Raw genomic sequence first — 22,162 nt, forward strand, 5'->3', positions numbered from 1 at the left:
GACCTCCAACAATTATAATATAAATGGTCTCTCTTCTTTAAGTGATTCTTCAACTTTCTTATTGACCTTTTACTTTCTTATACATGAAATAGAAGCATTTAGTGGATATTAACTACAGTCCCACGATTGTTTCAAAGCAAATTTCGAGAACTATATAAAAAGAGAATTTTCACTTTCATCTCATAGCTCAATAAAAGTATGCACCAAACTTCTATCTTCTTTATGCAATTTCTTTTAACCTCTATTATCTACATCATTGATCGCGTCGATCCAACCGTTGTGAAAAAAGTTGCCGAAAAAATTAAGCAGTACCTATTTGAGACTTATTCTACTGTAGAGGTAATAATTCCAATTGAAAACGATCATTACTGTATCGGTCAAATCTTTAGACAACTATCTCCTTTGTGCGAACCCGCATCTATGTTCCACAACTACTCCCCCCTAGATTTTTCCGAACATATGGAGCCTTTATTTGGATTCAAGAGACTTTTAGAAATTGGCCGAACCCCACACACGATTTCCAATCTTGGGTTTGGTGATTAAGGCCTGAAGCTAGTCGGCATACTAAATTTGATAAACATCGTCCTAATAAAACATGCCTTGTTCCAGACAATATTTAATGGGTTTAACACTGTTTTGGTCCAAGTCCATAAATGAGTTTGCTTTCCACTTTGCCCCTACAAGCATCACTCTACTGGATATCACATGTATTTTAGGCGTACCGATCACAAGTCATAAGATAATTCCAACTCTGGCAGCAGACACGCCGAACCTAGAGAATGGTCGCGATAAGACATGTATCAATTTTGGCAATTTTTTGAAAGCTTATATAAAACCTGGAGGCGAACCTGTTCGCAAGGAAATGTTGACTTAATTCTTCAGTAGATTCGTTGTTTGCGACACTTCTTAAAATGTCAATAAGGATACTAGAAGCTTTCTACTACACTTGTTGATGGCCAAACTTTGAATCTTGGCGAGTGCATGGCGATCATTTACCGAGGCCTTTTTGATATGTTATCAGTAGCTGAACCTAGTGCCTGTAAAGTCTCAAGTGGACCGATCTGGATAGTATAATTTTGGTATCTATGTATTTCGCAGGACACATTGAGATTGACATTAGAGTAAAAAGTCAATGTCACACATACACTTTGCTCAAGGCTAAGCCCAAAATTGTGAATGTGTCTCTAGTGATCGACTTCTTTCTAACTAAGAGGCAAAGACCGCCTAACTCTTACTGTCCCTTAATCACTTGAAATTGTCCAACGATCTAGCCTGGCTATGGCTGTAGCGACCTCACTGAGGTAGAAGCATAAATAAAAAAAACACTTGCGGGTGTGAAGGTTACTTCCTCAGTACTTCGCTCGCCAACTTGGGTGATTACAAGGCTTACCCAACTCTCGGGTTATTGATTCTGGGAGTCATTGTACTTTCCCAAAGTTGCAAAATGGTCACCGAACAATTTTTTGTTCCAAAATGGTCACCGAACAATTTTTTGTTCCAAAATGGTCACAGTACTTTGTGATTAGTAACTTCCGGCGATCACTAAATAAAATCCGGTGACTTTTGTCCTATGTGGCTTGCCGGAAGCTGACTCACACTTTTCTTTTTGCCGGAAAATGTTTAAAAAATTAGGGAAGAAGATGATGATGTAGAAAAATAAGAGTGATATCGACAATGACATGGCAAAAAGAAAGGTGTGAGTAACCTTCCGGCAAGCCACGTAGGACAAAAGTTACCGGATTTCATTTGGTGATCGCCGGAAGTTACTAATCACAAAGTATAGTGACCATTTTGGAACAAAAAATTATTCGATGACCATTTTGCAATTTTGGAAAAGTACAATAACTCACAGAACCAATAACCCCCCCAACCCTCTGTAGCTTGATTGGAACGAACATAGTTCTCCACAAAATGAACTCACCTCTCTTATAGACATCAAGTATTTAGGTATACTTGAACACAAAGTACTTACCCCCAATCGGAGATATCCCATTTCCAAAAAACAATCATATGACTGATTCATTGTTCGTCGACTAGCAAGGGAGTAATGTGAATCAACACTTCAAATTTCAGACAAATAAAATTCTAGAAATGCATAACTTTTATATTCCTCCTCTTCATTGAAAAGCATCTCACGAAGAAGTTTTTATTTACAAAGAGGCCAATCCAATAAATCCGGAGGTAAAGATACTTCACTTTTTTTTTTAAATCATACATTTATCAAATTTTCTAAAAAAAATTCGACTTCTATTTGATCCCTAATACTCAATAAGTTTTCAAATTTCAATTAGAAATTTCTGGCTAATTTGAAAATCTTGTGCTGTTGTGGAGGAAATTCAAGAGAAATATCCAACTCCCTTACCTAATGATTAGGAGGTAATTATGAAGAAGCACTAAACCAATGTTAATTAAGAAAAGTCTTCTGAGAAGAAAACTCAGCAAGTTCGGCAAAAGGGGAAAACTGGGCAAAGTTTGGCAACTCAAATGGTAGACGAGGACGTTGATGTTTTTAGTTTTTGATGTCTTGAGACAGTTTGATTATTTTTTCAAATATCGGTATTCAATTGAATCAACGATTTTTGATGCCTAGATTCTAATATTTTATATTTGAATCAATAGAGTTTAGAAGTTAATTGCTGGAATTATTTGATAATCAACCGCTTTTAAATTATCCTTGTGTTTATTTGGGATCCGCTATATTAATATCTCAAAAAACAACTTTTAATGTATCCACTGATTTACTGTCACGTCAGGTGGGTTAAACAAATTGAGTTAAAAAAGAGGGACATCAAAGTTGTTTTTGAGATAGATTTAAGTAGCAATTTGCCCTCTCAACTTGTAAACAATGGGAATTAACGCATAAATTAATTTTGTGGGCAAATTAGTCATGAACTTGCTGATTGTGGGCAATTAGCCCCATTTAAAAAAAAAGTTTAAAATTTGATGGGGCAATTGAGGGACAAATAATTTACAAATTTAGGGGGAAAATTGTAAAATGGAGCTAATTGCCCATAATATACAAATTCATAATTAATTTGTCCACAAAATTAATTTGTGTGTTAATTGCTTATTGTCTGTAAATTGAGGGGGAAAATTGCTACTTAAATCTTTTTGAGATATATAACTTCTTCAACCAATTTGATGTGATAATAAAACAGTGGATTAAAAGTTGTTTTTTGATATATATATTTTTGGAGGGAAATTAAAACGAATAAAATACTGTCACATAAGGAGAGCTTTAAAGATTACAAAATGGCGACTTAAATAGCATTTTATACCGATATATGGTCCTAAGTCTTAATCTGCCCTTCCAAATTCCAACCTGGTCCTAACTCTTAATCTGCCCTTCCAAATTCCAACCTGGTCCTAACCTACCCTGATCAACCTAACCCTCATATCTAGTTAACAGCTGTTTAGAATTAGATTTTTAAATTCCCCTAGGCACTTTTCGGTAATTTTGTCTGCCCATAGAGATTCTTTCTGGTAACAGTTAGCTGGCTAAACCAGAGTGTACAGATTCTACTGGACGAACAGACGAGGAGATCTCAAATCAAAAAAAATGGCAACCAAAACGACGTCGTCTTCCTCTTCTTCGTCATCCTCAACAGCACCGCCACCACCGGAAGCAATTCCACCGCCGTCAATGGCGAAAAGAAAAAAAGGATTAGGATGGATAGAATGGCTAAGAGGATGGATGTACGTAATCCACGAGATGCTATTTCAAAGAATAATGGCGAGTCACTTGCAAAACCCTATGCCTTTGCCTCCTGTTAATGACCTCACTTGCATTGTTACTGGATCCACCAGTGGTATCGGCTCTGAAACCGCCAGGTTTTTTCTTCTGTTCGGTTTCTTTTTCGAATAGAATTCAATTGAACGTTATCTGTTTGATAAAATGACAAGCTGGTGTTTATTTTTCCATTTGGATTTCTTATGCTCCTAATGTTTTGGGTTTCTCGCTACTACCAACTACAGCAACTGATTGAACTGAATGCAGGCAATTGGCAGAGGCAGGGGCGCATGTTATAATGGCGGTCAGGAACACGAAAGGCGCTCATGAGCTGATTCGTAAGTGGCAGAATGAGTGGTCAGGAATTGGCCTTCCTCTAAATATTGAGGTGAAACTGATTTTTGTTAACATTTGTATATTGATGTTCATGTATGATTGGAAAAGGTTAATGAAAAATTGATGTTTTTGACTTTTTTTTTGTGTGGTTTATGAAGGTAATGGAACTTGATCTTCTGTCGTTGGAGTCTGTTGCGAAGTTTGCTGAAGCGTGGAATGCGCGTTCTGGACCTTTGCATGCTCTTATTAATAATGCTGGAATATTTGCTATTGGAGGTTGGTCTTTTCTAAACATTTACTTGTCATTTGCTGCTTGGTTTTGTTTATTTTGTTTATATTGTTGCAGCTTCATTATATTCCTTGTTTTTTAATTTAAATTTGTGATGGAGTCCACCTTTAAACTTGTGCTTTCAGGGCCTTAGAGAGCTTGTCTTTATGTGTTTTCAGCATGCTTAGATAGTGTATCTTCAGTTACTTGGATTTGTTTTATGCTCTCTATATCTTTGTTGATTTTTTTTTTTGCCAAAGATCTTTGTTGATTAGGCTGGGAGGTTATCTTCTTTTTTCTCTTTTCAAATTTGCGTGTTATCAAATAGGCTATAAAATTGGGTATTCCTATAAGCTTGGTTGTTCACTACTCATAAATACTTTTAGTAACAATAAGTGAATAGTACATGAACAATTATGTATGTTTTTTTTCAAGCGTTATCAACCTTTGAAGTTAGATATGATTTTCACATCCATTACATGGTGTCAAAAACTGATGATCGATTTTTTCTTGTATTCAGAACCACAAAAATTTTCAAAAGATGGGTATGAACAGCACATGCAAGTGAATCATCTAGCTCCAGCATTGCTTTCAATATTGCTTTTGCCATCCCTAATCAAAGGCTCTCCTAGCCGAATTATTAATGTGAATTCAGTTGTAAGTGTCGCAGTAAATAAAACTATAAAATACAAACCATTTGCTGCATTTTCATGTATCTTTTATGACCATCTTTGCGAATTCATGGAACATTATCTATCATCAGCTCTGAATGGTAGAAATTTGTGACTTTTACCATTTGCTATTCTGTTTAGCAGCTGCTGTTGTTAAGAGCAATATAGTCGAATACTGCTTTTGTCATCCCTAACTAAAGGCTTTCCAAGCCATACTATCAATATGAATTCAGTTGTACATGCTGTGCCATAAAAAATTTCTTACCTATTATGCTGATTTTCATTTAAGAAACATGCCAGCATCTTTGTAAATTTATGAAACATTAGTTACCGTCAGTAGTTGAATGGCATACATTTCTGAATTTTACCTAGTTGAATGGCATAAATTTCTGAATTTCTCCTACTACGGTGTTTAACAATTAATATTGTTGATCAGATAAAGAAGAAGTTTATTCACTAAATAGGAAGGAAGCTTGTGGACTCTCGCGATCATGTAGAACTGCATTTTAAAGTAGTATTTTGCTGTCTCTTTCATGCAATTGCAAAAACGATTCTAGGGTTTGTTTATAGTGAATATGCCAAGGGATCTATTTTAGATAAGAAGAATAGAAAAGACAACCAAATTATAACAAAACAACAGTAATAAGAGGGAAGATGGCCATTTCTTTCAGATAACACGTAGCAGGAAACTCATGAAGCAGTGGCTACCCAGGGAAGCCTTGATCTTCTCTTCCCATGTTGCAAAAACCTGCAACCAACTATATTAGGAATCTATGCGAAAAAGGAAATGAAGAAGAGGACAGGATGGTACCACCTAATCATTGAGTAATGATGTCAAATTTGATTATCCTCTTTTGAGATCTGTAATTTCCTTCAACAAAAGACACCAATAGCCTGGCTTGTATTCCCCATCAAATACTTCATGGAGAGAACATTTTGTTTGTGCTGTAGTAGATCTAAAGAAAACTAATTTCTAGTACTTTTAGTTTGAATATGTAACTTCTCTCATCAACCGCTTTTATCTAGTTCACTAACATGTCATCATCATATAACATCTAAGTTTTTCTAGACCTTGCTATTTCATGTGGGGTTGGTTTTAACATTTTTTTCTTTTGCAGATGCATTACGTTGGCTTTGTTGACACAGAGGACATGAATGTTGTTTCTGGGAAGCGAAAGTATACAAGCTTATTGGGCTACTCTAGCAGCAAGTTAGCACAGGTGCTCTTGTCATAAATTATTTCCTCAGTAGTTTAATTGAAGAAGCCTTTGCATTATTGTTTATGTTTTTTCCAACCTTGCTTCCATATAAGTTCATGTCGCTTTTATGTGACATGGGATTGAGTGATATGTTTTTTTACTCCCCTCCACTTCCTCAAACTTTTACCCCATTCTTGAAGGGGAACAAGCTATTTGAAGGTTTTTCTTCCCTTTGCTCCTGAGTTCAAACAATACATTACTATTTATGCTTTAACAGGTTGATTGTTAATGCTTGTAGTTGTGCATAGAGTAAGTCCTTGATTAAATGGATACTTGATTAATTTTATTACTGGTTAAGCGCACTTGAAATTTTTCCCAAGTGAGTGCGTGAATGTAGAGGTAAAAGTACACCTCTTTCAACATTTGTGACCATTTATGTAGTGAATTTTAAATGTCGTGGCCTTTGAATTGCAGGTTATGTTTAGTAGTGTTCTTCATAAGCGCCTTCCTGCAGAAGCCGGCATCAATGTAGTATGCGTCTCTCCTGGAGTTGTCCAGACCAATGTTGTAAGTCTCCTGAGAGATATTAACTTTATTTTTTTAATTTTGTGTAAATACATGAGCATGTTTTTGTGTGTTTTCTACTCTTTCTTGTATAGAGAAGTAATTTGTATGATCGTACTGGACTGAAAAGGTTTCAAGGGAATGTGATGATAGAATGTTTTGCAAGAGTGAGAACTTTTTCGTCCTGCAAAAGAGATGAAAATTATCGATATTTCTCTTCAAATAACTTGCTCTGCTGCCACTTATTTTACCGTCTTTTAAAAGCATGGCCTGTTTTTCTAATTTATACGTTTCCGCAATAATCTGAAGTTATAAATTTTCATTTGAGCCTTGTTTTGGTACTTCTACCATTGCTATTAAGTGTTTCAGGAACCAACTAATATTTTACTAGAATCTATCCCTGATACTGGCTGCTGAGTTTTTCTAAAGAATGCTAAAATCTAATCATTTTTCTTAACAATTTTGTGAGAATTTGTGCATGGTCTTCAAATATATTTAACCATGAATTCTTGATTCCTTTGTCATTTACATTAGACTTAGATATGCTTATTCAAAGCTGGTTTATCCTTGTGATTTTTATTAAAAAGCTTCAAATCATATATAATTCATGCTGTGCTTTATGCCTATTGGTCTGCATATCGTATGTGCTGTCTGCTTTGATTCGTGCCTCTAATCATTCCCAATACTAAATAGCTCTAGTCATCTCTGCAAGTGAATGTTTAATAGGATAACAAATATAGAAATAGAATGGTGAAGCACCCACCATTCAAAATAAATTTGGGAACTGAATATTTTCGACAGGTAGAGTAGAAGATACACCTTTAACAAGAGTTCCATCGGATAAGTTAGGTTAGGATGTGGTTTACCACTGACCATAGTTGATGATATTATCCATGTTAATTAACATTGATATAGTTAAAGTTATAGACATTAATGTCCTTTTCTCTTTGATATAGCATAACATAAATTTGGCTTCATTTCTTCACAATCACTGCCGTCCTTCCACCCCACAATCTTCTCCCAACACATTGGAAGCATCAATTATTTCTAAGAAGATTTCTAAGGATTCATTTTATTGTTCATTTTTGAAACATCCATCTTAGTGTAATCTTTAGCTCTTTTCATGTTGGTCTTTTGTCTTCTGTTGCAATGGGCACAATTCACTTATCTTGTTGTTCCAGTTTGTTCATACAATTAAAATTCATTGGAATATAGAGCTGAAATTATAAGAAGCAGAACTAACAAATTATCAGTTCAGTGAGTTTTTTTTTTTTTGAAACTCAGATCAGTTTAGTGAGTAAGTTAATTAATTCGAGTGAATAGTTTGATTGGAGTATTTCCTTTTAAAGTTTACATTTTTGTTGCCCAACTAAACATCTACTCAGATTACATTATTATGTATGTATGTCAAATTATATGATCATGCCTTACACTGTATTTCAAATTTATCTGAGCGCAGGCAAGGGATCTTCCCAGAATCGTGCAAGCAGGTTACCGCCTGATACCGTATTTTATCTTCAGTCCGCAGGAGGGTAAGTCTTCCAAATGCCAGTACATTGTTTCTTATCAACTGCATTGGACAGTAACGCCAGCTTCTTATAGTGATATTATCAAATTTAAATGAGTGGTGATCCTTAAATTTTTGCCTAGTCCAATTAAATTTGAGTTCTAGTAATCTATTTCAGTAAACTAATATCTATTTACATACAAAAGATCAAATGAAACATTCGATTTTGTTTCCATGTGCGATACGCTTTCCAGAGTTCTTTTAATCAAGGGCCAAAGTTGATTTAAAAAAGTGTCCATGTTTGTTCATTCGAAAAAATTAAGCTGCATCAATAATTATTATATGATATAAAGTAATAGAAAATGATCTTTCCAATCAAAAATGATAGTGGATAAGGCACATAATAGTTTGTCTGGAATGATCTCACGGTGAGCCTACCTTAAACTTTTTAAGGGAAAAAGGAGTGTGGCAAGTATTGAAAGAAAGTGATGAGAAGCTCAATCTAAAGTTGTTCAATTCGATACTGTTTCAGGTTCGAGAAGTGCTCTTTTTTCAGCCACCGATCCTCAAGTTCCAGAATACTGTGAACATTTAAAAGCAGATGAGTGGCCTGTTTGTGCGTTCATCTCTCAAGATTGTCGACCAACAAATCCTTCCGAGGAAGCACACAGTATTGAAACTTCGCATAGATTGTGGGAAAAGACATTAGAGATGATTGGCCTTCCTTCAGATGCAGTGGAAAGACTTGTGGAAGGGGAAGAAGTTACATGTCGCTATGGAAACCATCAGGAGTAGTCTGTGTTGCTGTAACACGCAAAATTATTAGTTCTTACTGGGTAGCTTACGTGGAAAGGCCGTTCCTGCATGATGTATCTGTAACGTTTTAAAATCAGTTATCAAGTAATTTTATTTGTTATAGGATTGGATTTTCATCACTGCTAGCAATTGTTATATTTAGTGATACGGAATGGCCGCAAAAGTTTGTAACCATCTTCACTGTAACCCTCTGAATAAAATTCTTAGAAAATGTTATTAGAAATCAATTGATACTTCTACTGTTGTTTGAGGAGGTAGCGATAAAAAATGTAAGTATTTCATTTGGATTTTTGATAGATTTTTGTATTAAAAAGCTACATGACTTGCATGGAATCAAAGTATAAGATCATGACAAATGCAGTTGATTTAATGAAAAAATAGTTTACTCTATAAATTTCTTTTGATCTAAGCTCGGCTTCATGCTTTCAGAACACTGAAATTGGACTCCTTACGAAGTGCACTCCATCGGACCATATCAGCCTACCAAAAGCAGAGTCGTGAGTCTCTAGTCCCTCTCTTTATTGTCGCTTTGAATTTTTTCTCTTGATACATCTTGTTAAATTTCAAACTCGCCATACAGACCTTGAATGATAATCTTCTAGACACTCGGACACAGGACTTTATATATGCCTGCCGTTCCCACATTCTTTAAGGTTCAAGTCAATGTTACATTATCTAAGAGATCGGGGATAGTGATTGCTGGGTAGTTGAAGTCCAGCAGACTAATGTTGGCTGATGGGCACTTATACGACTTGTCGGAAATTGACATTGCGGATTTATTGTAGCCAAGAGAGCATAGAAGATTCAAGTAACCAATAGTACTTAAATCATAAACCAAGCCTGGATCAATTGCTCGATCTGGCATGAGTTGGCAATAACTGTATCCGAAAGGGGTTGCTTCCTCAAAGAAAATTGGCCTTTTGATATTACTTCTGGTTCTTGCTGAAACATTGTAATCATTTGAGGAGACTGAGGGGTTACTAAAGTGAAGTGTTTGGCAAGAATTAACTTGTAGTACCTGTGGTCATGATTTCAGTTTTAATTGCAGAAGGACTCCAATCAGGATGCATGCTTTTCAGAAGAGCAGCAATTCCAACAACATGAGTGGTTGACGCTGAAGTTCCTGAAAGAATTGCAAACGGAACATCGATGGTCTTTCCGTTGAGATGTCGGCCCTTTGTTCCCTACATAAGCAGCTAAAATGTCGACTCCAGGTGCAATGATATCAGGCTGAAACGTTATAGTAAGAAATCAAACATTAGCTTTAAACATAGATGGTTATGTTGCACGGAAATCTCTCAAGTTTTATATTTCAGTGTTCCATTTTCATTTTCAAAACCAAATCTATATTTATAACCTATTCTCGTGATAAATGTGGTTTCACCGTTTCGTGTTTTCCATTTTAGCGTTTTCATTTCAGTGTTACATAGATAGATGGTATCTTCCAAATCAAAAGTAGTAGTAGTTAATGCAAAGCTTGTATATTCAAATTAGACCAACGTTTGAATTTACGGAGATTCCAGGTTAGTGGAAGTGACAGAAGAAAGGTTGAAACCTTATCACGACCGGTTAATACACTTCTTCTTCTCGCATTATCGAAATCGAGGTATTTCTCTGATCATTTATCTAATTATTTGAGCACTAGAACTTCTTGCTTTGCCAGAAGATGGAGTCTCTAGATTACTTCTTGACATCGGTATGTTTATGTTTGTACTCGTATGCATGTTCTTCACATAGTCATAATAATACTAAATATACGTTCTCAGTAATTTGAGATTTTCATTAGCATAGATAACAGTGGGAGAATTGATATTTTTATATAACATATTTTCTTCATCAATTAGTTTGCCCCGTCGATATGCAATGCTAATTAGTATTCGATCAATGAAAATTATGATAAATTAAAATTTTATATTCTTCATGTATGATTTTTGTTAGAACCGTTTTTGCCTCTTCTGAATTTTATACTGTCATTAAAATTATCAAGTATTTTTACAAATGCCTATTCTAAATCTTGTTAATTTGTTCATTAGAAGTGTCTGAGAATTTTTTTATTTCCTATTACAAAAAAAATCCGAATGCCCATTTGCTCATGCCTTTGCTGTAATTTCTGCATAGAATCACAATAACCATTTTGGTCACATATTATTGCTTATACAACAACTGCTAACCTGCCGCTATACCATAGCCTTTGCAGTGTATATAAAAATGTAAGCGAAAATGGAAGAATTGAAGAATGCGAAATAAAAATCACTTCCTCACTATATTTTAAAATTCTTCGTCTAACTCGAAAATTCCAACGACTTTTCGTCTTTATTCGAGGAAGACGGAGTATATGATACATCTGTTGTATCAACAAATGCTGGCTGCTTAGGGGATGGAAATGTTGCAGTATCACTAGTGTTGCTCAGCATGGCAACAACATTTGACATGGTGGGACGATCTGCTGGATCTTGTTGTACACATAATAGTGCAATGTGTAGACACTTTAGAAATTCATTTCTTATACAATTTCCGTTGAGTGTACCGTCCATCAAATTTAGAGCCTTGTCTTCTTCCCACAATCTCCATGCCTGGCAATGTCATGTTAGTTAAATTATCAAGTTAAGGAATCGTTTAGATAATAAGCAACACTTACATAAGCTAGGAGGTTCAAGGCCGGTGTTGTCTTAAAAACTCCGATGCTCCTTCTTCCACTCAGAATCTCTAGGACAACTACTCCGAAGCTAAAAACATCCGATTTATCTGAGAATACTCCGTCTAATGCATACTCTGGGGACATATACCCACTGCATTTCATCAGTTATCACCATTTATGTTACACCGAAATAGAAAAACAAATCCGGGGCTGAATATAATTCTGTAAAAATATAATCCTTAATTAATCTTACTATGTTCCAATGACTCTGTTTGTGGTTCCCTCTGTTTGTTTGCCTTCAAATATCCTTGCCAGACCAAAATCAGAAATCTTGGGGTTCATTTCTTCATCTAGTAATATGTTGCTTGTTTTCAAATCTCTATGAATAATCCTCAGCCTTGAATCTTGATGCAGATAAAGAATCCCTCGAGCAACTCCCGCAATGATGTTGAACCGCATCTCCCAATTCAAATGAACGCTTAGTTGTTCATCTTCAAGGCGACATATATTAATAACAATCAGTAGTTCACGACAAGCTTCTTTAATGCATTATATATTCGGAAAAATATTGCAATATTAACATTTCATGATGGACCACTCTTGTATAAGTGAAAAAAATTTCCCTATACCGATATAGTTTATCATGCAAGACTTACCGAAAAGGAAGAAGTCTAAGCTTTTATTAGACATATATTCATAAAGCAATAACTTCTCTTCTCCTTTAATGCAATAGCCCAAAAGTCTGACGAGATTTCTATGTTGAAGTCTAGCGATCAGCACAACCTCGTTTTTAAATTCCTCTAATCCTTGTCCTGAAACACTTGACAATCTCTTTATAGCAATTTCCCGACCTCCGGGAAAAACACCCTGAAACCGACATTGTAATTATGGTTATTCACTGTCAAACTACCAATCCACCCAAAAGTTCTAACTCAGAGATGCAAAGGATTAGACTCTAGACTTTACGATTATAAACACTCTGATATTATATCAAGTAACCAATCCAACAATTAGGGAATAGAAGAAAACTTAATGACTAAAGAAGAATTTACCTTGTAAACAGGCCCGAATCCTCCTCGTCCAAGCTTGTTAAACTCCGAGAAATTATTTGTAGCGGCTAGTATGCTGTCTAAATCAAAAGAAGGCACATCTATGGCGTTTTTGTCCTCTTCCTTGAAATCTTCGGAGTCTATAAAGTCCTTGACACGTTTCTCAGTGCCATATAAAATAGTTGCATTTCTTTCGGTGCTTTCTCTTCTTTCTGAATTCAAGAAAATAAAAATAAGTGTAAACTACATGTTTATCACATGAAGATGAAGAACTTATATTCTATTCACCTTTTCTTCTGGCCATTTGTCTCCTCCATATGAAAGTAATAGCACAGGAAAGAAGTATGACACTTGCAATTGTCAATCCAATTCCAATGATCAACGCCAATGGTTTCTTTCCTTTTGAAGATTTTCCATATAATTCATGGTTTTTCACATCTACAAGGAGGCAAAAGAATTTTTTTCTGTTAGTGAACGCTTGAAAATGGAAATGGAAATGCATTATGATAAGATATTCACCAGAAGTACAATTCAGAGCTGAGCCATTCCATCGAAAGTTGGCATTGCATAGGCACCTCCTCTGCATACCATTTGATGTCACATTGCATACCGAATATGGCCAATCCTTACAATCAGCAGAAGTTTCGCAGCTTGGCTCAACAGGTGGATCCCAACTTATCTCTATTTCAGTGATATCTTTTGATGAAATATCAGGACTAAGTTCTGCGTCAGCCCCGCAGAATGGTGTCACTTTTTTCAATTTGAAAGGTAACGAGTCTAATGACTGGTTGAGCATCAAAACTGTGCTAGTTCTGGCATTGCAGTTATCTAATGCTTTTGCTTGGATGACAAATGTTCCTGTATCTGGATTGATGTTAGTGACATTGTAGATGCCACCGGGTGCTTTAAACCTCAGCTTGCCCTCAGACGTGTTGCAGTCGAAGCTGAAGTAGGTAGGGTCCCCGCAATTTAACCCAGTGCTTAGAGGATAAGGAATCACATCTGCTCCACAAGCTCCACAACTTCTGATAGTTGATTCTGCAAAAAAGGCGAAGGTCGTCTTCTATATATAGTGAGGAATGAAATGCTGAAACAAGCAAAACACGAAAACTGAAAATAGAGTTTCGGATTCTCAGAAGTCTTTTTCTTATAGGAATTGAAAAGTTTCCGTGCAACATGGGTCATCATGTTAAGCTCAAAACATTAACTTCCTTCAAATGACTGAAGTTGGAAATCTAATTATTGTTGGTTACTAAAACAACATTGTTCAAACGGGAAACCAGTTTTTTTTTTTCGAATCTATCGACGTTCTAAAAGAAGTTTTGTTTTCAAAAATAGGGGCTTCTGAAACATTTCCGAAATGCTTAAACATTAATGAAGTTAAGGTGCGTTATGAGCTATCAGTAAAAGTATATACCCAAATTTGATACCCGAACAAAGAGGTCATGACCGCCATTAGCATACTCCTCCTGCAGATTTTTAAGATCCTCAGTCCAAATCCAGCAAGTAGAATTAATAGGTTTGATATCACTCCCTGTACTGTTTTTCTCTTCACTATAGGAATAAGCTAGGCACCGACAATTTTTGAGACACTGATCTCTACATTCTGTCACATTTTTAACATCAAGCTTTATTTCTGTGTTCTCGACTCTCATCATTTTCAAGTTCAAGAACATGTCGTCATCTATGCCACACGCAGTTGATTTACTGATGCATCCACTAGTAAAGATTCCCTTGCTCCATTCATCTGCAAGTTTAGGCTTGAAACCTGCCAAACATTTACATAACATCTTGTTGTTATTATTGCAGCTGCCAAATACCCCACAAGCTTCAAGAACACTGCACCGATCTTTTGGCTGCTGCCACTCCAATGACCATTCACCTCGATCCGTCAAGCTCCAATATTGTATTTCCCCATTAAAACTTATCACGACCCTTGTATTATTGTAATTGTAAGATGATGAATAAACTGTGGTTCCGTTGAGTCGAACACTTGTGTAGTTCAGCAAAAGATGCGATACTTTAGAAGGTACCTTTTCTGATGTGAAGAATTCACCAGAAACTCCACTTTTCCAATGAGCTATATAATCATTCAAAATGACAAACTGGTTCTTGTTATTTTGATCTTGCTTAAACATGAACTTTCCTGGTGCTGGGTCAACTTGACTAGTCCATGAAGTCAACATAATAATATGCTTGAGATTCATGCCCGGAAGGAATGTATCGGTTGGGTGTTCAAAGCTCTGCCATACCATCATTCCCACTTGATTTGTTAAGATCAAATTTCCAGAATCCATTAATCTAGCCTCCAGCTTGTATCTTACTTGTGCTTTAAGGTTTGTAGACCAAGAAGATTTTCCAAATGGATCAAAAACTTCCAAGTTACCACTTTGAACAGAAAAATAGCCACCTGTATTCAAAAGTGGCTTTTCTCTATTGGCAACCCATACAACTGTTCTTGGGTCCAACTTGTAATACCATATTCCGACGTACCGAGCGTTCTCAGAAGTTCCGGCAGGAGTGAAAAAACCAAGTTCAAATCTCCCACCAGCTGAAATAAGAGTTTCTCCATCTCTAAGAGTGGTGTTTACTGCAATGGTATCTGCAGCATATGAATATAGAAGTAGAGAGCACAATATGATCATCTCACAGCAAATACAGATGATAACTGCTGCCATATTGTCTAGTATAGATTAGAAGAATAGCGTATTATGTCTGCTGCTCTTTCTTAGCCATTAGACACTCATCTTTCTATAGAATAGTCAATGAAATAATTTTCCCATGTTTTGGTTAAATTGTTACCATGGGGACCAATTGCTTTGTATAGTAGAGATCATAATTCTGTGACATCACAAATGCCAACAGCTTAAAGACAACCAAAATATAAATGCATTCATAGTCTATCGCAACTTGCAACTCGTAAACGGTAGCCACACGTAATTTGTAATAGATTTGAGTCGAGTCGGAATGTTTTTATTTTTAAAGATTTGATCCCATTAGTATCTAGATCGATCAAACTGTACATGACTTGTATGAAATCATATAGTAATAACATAGTTTTTGAAGAAAAATTTCAGTTGAGATTACATTTATTTAGTACTTACCGTTAACCTTTATTGATTCAATAACTACTTTTAAGAGATTACCTTGCAATGCACTTCAAATAGACTAATATTCGATTTACTACAAGAAACGAGTAGAATACATTTTACGATTTCATTATAAGCGCAAGAATTCATGCTTTCAGAAAACCGTAACTGGACTCCTTACGGAATGCACTCCATCAGACCATATCAGCCTACCAAAAGCAGAGCTGTGAGTCTCTAGTCCCTCTCTCTTTATTGTCACCTTGAATGTTTTCTTTTCATACATCTTAGTGAACTTCAAACTTGTCGGGTCGACCTTGATTGACAATCCCTTAGGCATTTGAATACGGACTTTATATACCCCTGGAGTTCCTACATTCTTTAAGGTTCTAGTCACTGTTACATTATCCAAGAGATCAGGGAGAGTGATTGTTGGGTAGTTGAAGTCCAGCAGACTGATGTTGGTTGATGGGCACTTATACGACTTGTCGAAAACTGACATTTCCGTTTTGTTGTTACCAAGGGAGCATAGAAAATTCAAGTAATCTTTAGTACTTAGATCATAAACCAAGCCTGGATCCATTGCTCGGTTTGGCATGATATGGCCAGAACCGTATGAAAAAGGGCCTGCCTTGAAATTTTCCTCGGCGAAAATAGGCTTTCTGACATTATCTCTAGTTCTTGCTGAAATATCAGAAAAGTTATATGCGGAGTTTGTTAGGAAAAATAGAATGTTGTCTATATTGCACGGAAACTTTTGAGACCTACATTTTAACAACGCTTCAGAAATTGTATATTTACAAGCTATTTTTATAGAACATATCATTTTTCCGTGTCCTAATTCAGCATTCTCCATTTCAATGTTTTCATTTCCGTGCAACATACAATGTTGTGCAAGAAAGTAGTACCTGTTGTCATGATTGCAGATTTAATTGCAGAAGGACTCCAATCAGGATGCAATGTTTTAAGAAGACCGGCAATGCCAGCAACATGAGGAGCTGCCATTGAAGTTCCAAAAAGAATAGTGAACGGAACATGTCTATGGTCTTCGTAATTGTTTGCAGTAACCGGCCCTTTGTTTTGTACAAATGCAGCTAAAATGTTGACTCCAGGTGCTAAAATATCAGGCTGAAATACATGTAAGAAATTTGATGCAAGTCATAGTTATTTGTGATGCAAGTCATAGTATCTATATTACCAGAAAATTGTGGAGTTCTACGTTTTGACATTTCGTTACTTTTTCTTCCCCGAAACACTTTTGAAAATTTGAAATTTCAGATTTATAGCTTAAAAAAATGTTGTTTCTCTCTGTTTTTCTTTCAGCATTTACCCGTTTCACTGTTTTCATTTCCATGTAACATAGATAGTAGTTAATGGTTGAAGTGGATAATGCACCTTAAGGATTTCTCGAGTAATCCGACTAGGTCCAGTAGATGAAAATGCAGCCACGACAGGTGCAGGTGCAGCGTCTTTTCCATACACTGTTCCACCACTTATATAAGCTACCGGGGACCTAAACATCACGAAAAAACATTAGAGTTTTATGCTAAATGCTGACATATCCATATATCCATTACATAGGTTGCAAACATGAAACATGGAGCTTTACTTAGTACTGTTTATGTAAGACAAAATCCGTTGACCATCGTCTTCAAAAACAACTGAAGTAGGAACGAAGTGAGGTTCAAAATCATCGGCAAATTCAGATCTAGCAATTATCACTCCAATGCCACCAGCTTGAGACACAACAAAGCTCTTATCAATGTCCGAAACAAAATTGCTTGCACAATAAACAATTTTTCCTTTAACCTTGCTTGGTTCGAGGGATCCATGAGCGCATGACTGCCTGCAAACCAAATAAGAAGAAACCGACATTTAAAACTGCGTAATTCACGAGAGATTCTTAGGTTAATCCAGTTAACTCAATCGCCATTTGGTGTCATTTCTATTAATTGGTAACTGTAACCCAAAACCTACATATACAGTGAACTGGATTCACCTAAGAATTTCTTATAAATCAGTAATGTTAACATAGTAAATGGAATCATTTCTCTGCTTACGCTTCATCGGAGGAAGCATTGGCAGCCTTGGCATCCAAAGCGTAAACCAGCGGATAATACTTCTTAGCAGGTAAAGTATTGGTATGGAAACTGAGGCTTCCCTGCTCATACATTGAGAAACAAATGATAGATTAGTCAAATTACATTATCTATTCCACTCTAGATAAATTCATTTAGTAAATAATTTATGATCACTTCTACATAACTCAATATAAATAAAATGCAAACCTTGATTTTCTTTTTATTTCCAAGTGTGGTATCAGAAGTAAAATTGCGATCAATAGTACCAGCTCCAACTGTGAGCATCCAAGGTGCTACATTTCGCACCCTTCCTCCTTCGCCCTCTCCTTGATTCCCAGCCGATGCAACCACAAGAATCCCATTACTAACCGCATGAAAAGATCCAACCGATATAGCATCCTCCGCGTAAGGGGAGGGGCGACTACTAAGGGAAAGGTTTATAATATCAACACCATCATGAATAGCAGCATCAAATCCAGCTAAAATATCAGCAGAATCGCAGCCTCTCCAGCAAACTTTGTACGAAGCAACTCGAGCATTAGGAGCACCTCCTTTTGCAGTTCCATTGGCTGAACCAAGCAGGTTAGCACCTGGAACAAACCGACCGCCAGCTGTGGAAAGCGTGTGCGTGCCATGACCATCTCTATCTCGAGCATCGATTTCCGAGGAATTGAGAGCAATGCCGGAAGCTTCAAAGCCCTTGCTGAAGTATCTTGCCCCTATTAGCTTCTTGTTGCATTTGAAACCATTTTTTGTATCACATTGACCTTTCCAATTTGATGGTATAGGTCCCATACCTTCATCATTGAAGCTTTCCGATTCCGGCCACACACCTATATATGTGAATTACTTTTGAGAAACTAAGTACCAATTAGTGCAGTATAATAAAATAAGGTTGTATGAATAAAAATTCTAATGCTAAACTGGACTACATTATGGGATAGAACTACAACTATGGGACATACAAAGTAAAGACATAAAATTTGTCAAGATGGAATGTTTTATACAAACAAATATGGACAACCACTCCACTCAAAAGGTATCAAAATTTTAAGTAAAAATCAGAAAATTGTGTTTATATAAACCGAGTACATTACACACAGCAATTCAATTTAGAATCTATATAGTTTAAATTTATTTATTGAGACATATATTATATTTTCATTAATCAAGTTCAAAACAGTTATTACACGTGTCAAACATCCAGTAAATGGATATATATACATACGGGGTAATTTTCTAGAAATAAATACTATCTTGGTTTCATTTATATATTCCATTTCTTTTGAAATGACTTAAAAAGTATGTTTCATTTTTATAATTAGTCTTTTTAATTTTTCTTTATTATTTATATATTCAATTTTAAATAATGAATTAATATAAAAGAAATTTGAGATTTTTTAGTTAAAAAAGGTGCCATCTAGAGTATTTTATTATATAAATAAATGTAACTTCATCCATTTAGCACAAATTGAATGAATAACAATTCATTTCATCAAATAGTTAAACAGATAAAGTACTTTATAAACAAAATAATCACAGAAAATCTCTATCACAAAGTGTCTGCAGTTACTTAATTTTTTTTATTGAGTTAATATTACTTTTTCCAATGTATAGTTGTTGGATGAATAAGAATCACTTTTCAGTCAGTGGCAAACTAACAAATTTTTTATAAGATGGATAAAATTATAATGAAAGTTTGTAAAATGGGTAAAATGGACAAAAATGTAAATTTTAAGATGGTAAAACTATATTATTCAATTCTATAATGTTTTTATAAAAGAATTCAAAGTTATTCATAGAAAAAAAAAAGAATTCAAAGTTACAAGGTGGACAATTGCCCAACATAATCTCTTTCTTCCTCGATCCGCCTCTGCTTTCATTCGATTGTTAAATAAGTAAAATACGCTAAATATTATTTTATCCGCTTATCATATTAAAAGTGAGTAGTGTAATAATTACCACTGTCAAGATTTGCTACAATGGCATCTTCTCCAAATCTTGCTTTTGGCCAGAGAGAATGAGCAAGAACTTCTCCATTTCTTTCTAATCCAAGAAACTCCCATGATCTTGTTGTATCTAGCTCATATTTTACTTCACTCGGAAAAATCGATACGACCTCCGGATGCTCTGATTTCACATTCAACACAAAACAAATCAAACTCTGCATCACAAAACAAACTGAACAAAATAAAAATAAAATCATACTCGAAATCTTTTCGACTTCTTCGTCGTCAAGAACCGCAGCAAAACCATTGATAGAGTTAGTATACGAATAGAATATAGCCTCTCTTGCCTTCTCCTTTCTGCAAGCATATATGTGACATTAATTATAAACTCGAAAATATAATTGGTTAAGCGATAAGCAGGATTCTGCTATATCGCGGATTCAATTCCTCCCACAAGCGTTAGTTAGTTAGTTACATTGTCATGCAAGAACCAAGAAGCTCATAGTGTGAATTAGCAACTGCAGTGGCATGATCCAGTGTGGACGAGAGTTGAGATCCATGGGAATGGCCTCCTAAGTAGACCACATAAGACTGAAAAAAAATAGAAAAAGATAATTATATTTTGGAATTAAAGAAAATGATAATGTAACTAAAGGATGATTGCCTTGCGGGCAGCTTCTATTGGGCTCTGCAACAAAAACAAGAGAGGAAGGATAAAGTAAAAAATCCTCATAATATGGTGTTGCTCAACTGGGCAGACTGACCGACAAGTCAGTGCAAGCAATTATAGAGCACCTTTAGTTGTAGATGTACAGATATCTAAATTGAAAAATGGAAAAAGACATTATTTGGTCGGTTCGGTTTGGGCAATTATAGAGTACCTTTAGTCATAGATGTATAAATATTCTATTAAACTGATGATTTTTGATCGGTTCGGTCCGGTTTGTTCGATTTTAATATAAAAAATTGATTTTCAGATACCAGTTCAGTTTGGAATCTGAATTATCCAAATTAACTGAACCGACTGAAAAAACAGAAAAATGATTTTTTTTAAATTTTTTTTAATTCTTTCTTCTACTTTTATCAATTTTAATCGAACTGACCAATTTACCGACCTTTTCAGTTTTGATTTTTATTCGGTCGATTTGATTTTGATTTTTTATTCGATCGGTTCGATTCTAACTACTCAATCGATGATTTGGTTTGGAGATCGTGGGTTGCTCACCCAACTTAGAGTTTTGCCTTGTTTATTTAATTTATTGATAAATATAAGTGGGGCAAAGTATTACCGAGAAAGAATAGCATTTTTTTTTTCATTTTGTACATTTTCTTTTATAAACTTTCTATTAGATTCATCTGTCTTTATCCTTTATTTTAAAAGACCAACCTGTTGTTTGATATTTGATTGAAAAAAAAAATTGAATTATTGAACATCATTTTTTTATTATAAATAATTATGAACTTCATTTATTATTATTTGATATTTGATATTATGATAATTTAATTTTAATTTTAATTTTTTAACAACATGATATTATTCAATTAATATAATGAATTATCGCTTATGTGGCCTATAAAAAGTTATGTGGTGCTGATTCCTTTATTGCTACATAAATAATTATTGATTTGGATTGTGATGGTAAACTTTCATTTTAATAAAATGAAAGTTTAATTATTAAAATTTTAAAATGAAACGATGGTTGTAGAAGTGTAAAAAGTTTATAGTTCATTAATCATAAAAAAATGATCTGTTTGATATTGTATATTTTTTAAAAAAATTCTAAAATATATTAACTTCTTAATATAATTATACAAATTTAAATTGATAGTTAAATTTATATACTATCAATTGTTAAAAAAAATATTATATATATCAACTTTTGAGATTTCATTTGATAGGAAAAGAAGATAATAACAGCTGCCGTTGGCATTTTCTTAGCCATTAGACACTTAATATCTTTTTATATATTTCGCAAAGCAATAAATCTGCCACTACAGAACATGCTCACTGACTATGGCATAGTCAATGCCCCAATTTTAAGTAAATGTTCGTTCCTCTATTTTATTACTTTTATTTGAAAAGTCTCTATCTCAAAAATAGTATTACCGGTTCTTTTACTTATTTTGCGATTTTTATGTGACTAGATAAAAAAATATTATAGTAGAAAGACTGGAAAGATAAATTTTTCGAAATAAAGACTTCTCGAATATAAGTATTAAATTACAAGGGCTTCGAAATAAATTTAGCATAAATATTCTAATGCCAAA

At 34.9% G+C, this 22,162-nt stretch overlaps 3 protein-coding genes across 4 annotated transcripts; 1 reads left to right on the forward strand and 2 right to left on the reverse strand.

The window, feature by feature from the left end:
• The first annotated feature begins 3,441 nt into the window (after window positions 1-3,441).
• Window positions 3,442-9,341, forward strand: LOC126654770 (dehydrogenase/reductase SDR family member FEY-like). Its single transcript, XM_050348746.2, has 8 exons — window positions 3,442-3,831; window positions 3,998-4,118; window positions 4,225-4,342; window positions 4,855-4,991; window positions 6,124-6,225; window positions 6,679-6,771; window positions 8,228-8,300; window positions 8,808-9,341. Exons 1-8 carry the CDS (start codon window positions 3,560-3,562, stop codon window positions 9,068-9,070), a joined length of 1,179 nt encoding a protein of 392 aa, XP_050204703.1. The 5' UTR covers window positions 3,442-3,559; the 3' UTR covers window positions 9,071-9,341.
• A 1,847-nt stretch (window positions 9,342-11,188) lies between these two features.
• On the reverse strand, window positions 11,189-15,644 carry LOC126654727 (G-type lectin S-receptor-like serine/threonine-protein kinase At4g03230). 2 transcript variants are annotated; one of them, XM_050348690.2, is made up of 8 exons: window positions 14,196-15,639; window positions 13,298-13,816; window positions 13,067-13,216; window positions 12,782-12,990; window positions 12,386-12,596; window positions 11,983-12,220; window positions 11,730-11,880; window positions 11,189-11,664 (listed from the first exon to the last, which is right to left on the reverse strand). In XM_050348690.2, exons 1-8 carry the CDS (start codon window positions 15,454-15,456, stop codon window positions 11,374-11,376), a joined length of 3,030 nt encoding a protein of 1,009 aa, XP_050204647.1. In that variant the 5' UTR covers window positions 15,457-15,639; the 3' UTR covers window positions 11,189-11,373. The 2 variants fall into 2 exon arrangements, with proteins under 2 accessions (XP_050204647.1, XP_050204655.1); XM_050348698.2 differs by lacking the exon at window positions 11,189-11,664 and having other exon boundaries at window positions 11,735-11,863; window positions 14,196-15,644.
• Window positions 15,645-15,920: 276 nt separating this feature from the next.
• On the reverse strand, window positions 15,921-20,695 carry LOC126654742 (subtilisin-like protease SBT5.3). Its single transcript, XM_050348710.2, has 10 exons — window positions 20,559-20,695; window positions 20,370-20,485; window positions 20,154-20,251; window positions 19,908-20,075; window positions 18,153-18,778; window positions 17,925-18,025; window positions 17,474-17,710; window positions 17,260-17,377; window positions 16,773-16,992; window positions 15,921-16,548 (listed from the first exon to the last, which is right to left on the reverse strand). The coding sequence occupies exons 1-10, from the start codon at window positions 20,625-20,627 to the stop codon at window positions 16,022-16,024; spliced, it is 2,280 nt and encodes a 759-aa protein (XP_050204667.1). The 5' UTR covers window positions 20,628-20,695; the 3' UTR covers window positions 15,921-16,021.
• Window positions 20,696-22,162: the final 1,467 nt, after the last annotated feature.

The sequence above is a fragment of the Mercurialis annua genome, linkage group LG1-X, assembly GCF_937616625.2.
Source record: "Mercurialis annua linkage group LG1-X, ddMerAnnu1.2, whole genome shotgun sequence".
Classification (NCBI taxonomy): domain Eukaryota; kingdom Viridiplantae; phylum Streptophyta; class Magnoliopsida; order Malpighiales; family Euphorbiaceae; genus Mercurialis; species Mercurialis annua.

Excerpts from the sequence above, each read along its gene's own strand:
- LOC126654770 (XM_050348746.2), top strand. The coding sequence starts at position 3,560 with ATGGCAACCAAAACGACGTCGTCTTCCTCTTCTTCGTCATCCTCAACA. Across the intron at positions 4,119-4,224 it reads GCCTTCCTCTAAATATTGAG|GTAATGGAACTTGATCTTCT; the intron begins GTGAAACTGATT and ends TGGTTTATGAAG. Across the intron at positions 4,992-6,123 it reads TTATTAATGTGAATTCAGTT|ATGCATTACGTTGGCTTTGT; the intron begins GTAAGTGTCGCA and ends TTTCTTTTGCAG.
- LOC126654727 (XM_050348690.2), bottom strand. The coding sequence starts at position 15,456 with ATGGCAGCAGTTATCATCTGTATTTGCTGTGAGATGATCATATTGTGC. Across the intron at positions 13,217-13,297 it reads AGCTCTGAATTGTACTTCTG|ATGTGAAAAACCATGAATTA; the intron begins GTGAATATCTTA and ends GCCTCCTTGTAG. Across the intron at positions 12,221-12,385 it reads CTTAGACTTCTTCCTTTTCG|ATGAACAACTAAGCGTTCAT; the intron begins GTAAGTCTTGCA and ends GTCGCCTTGAAG.
- LOC126654742 (XM_050348710.2), bottom strand. The coding sequence starts at position 20,627 with ATGAGGATTTTTTACTTTATCCTTCCTCTCTTGTTTTTGTTGCAGAGC. Across the intron at positions 18,779-19,907 it reads TGTAGCAAATCTTGACAGTG|GTGTGTGGCCGGAATCGGAA; the intron begins GTAATTATTACA and ends TCACATATATAG. Across the intron at positions 17,378-17,473 it reads TCTTACATAAACAGTACTAA|GTCCCCGGTAGCTTATATAA; the intron begins GTAAAGCTCCAT and ends CGTGATGTTTAG.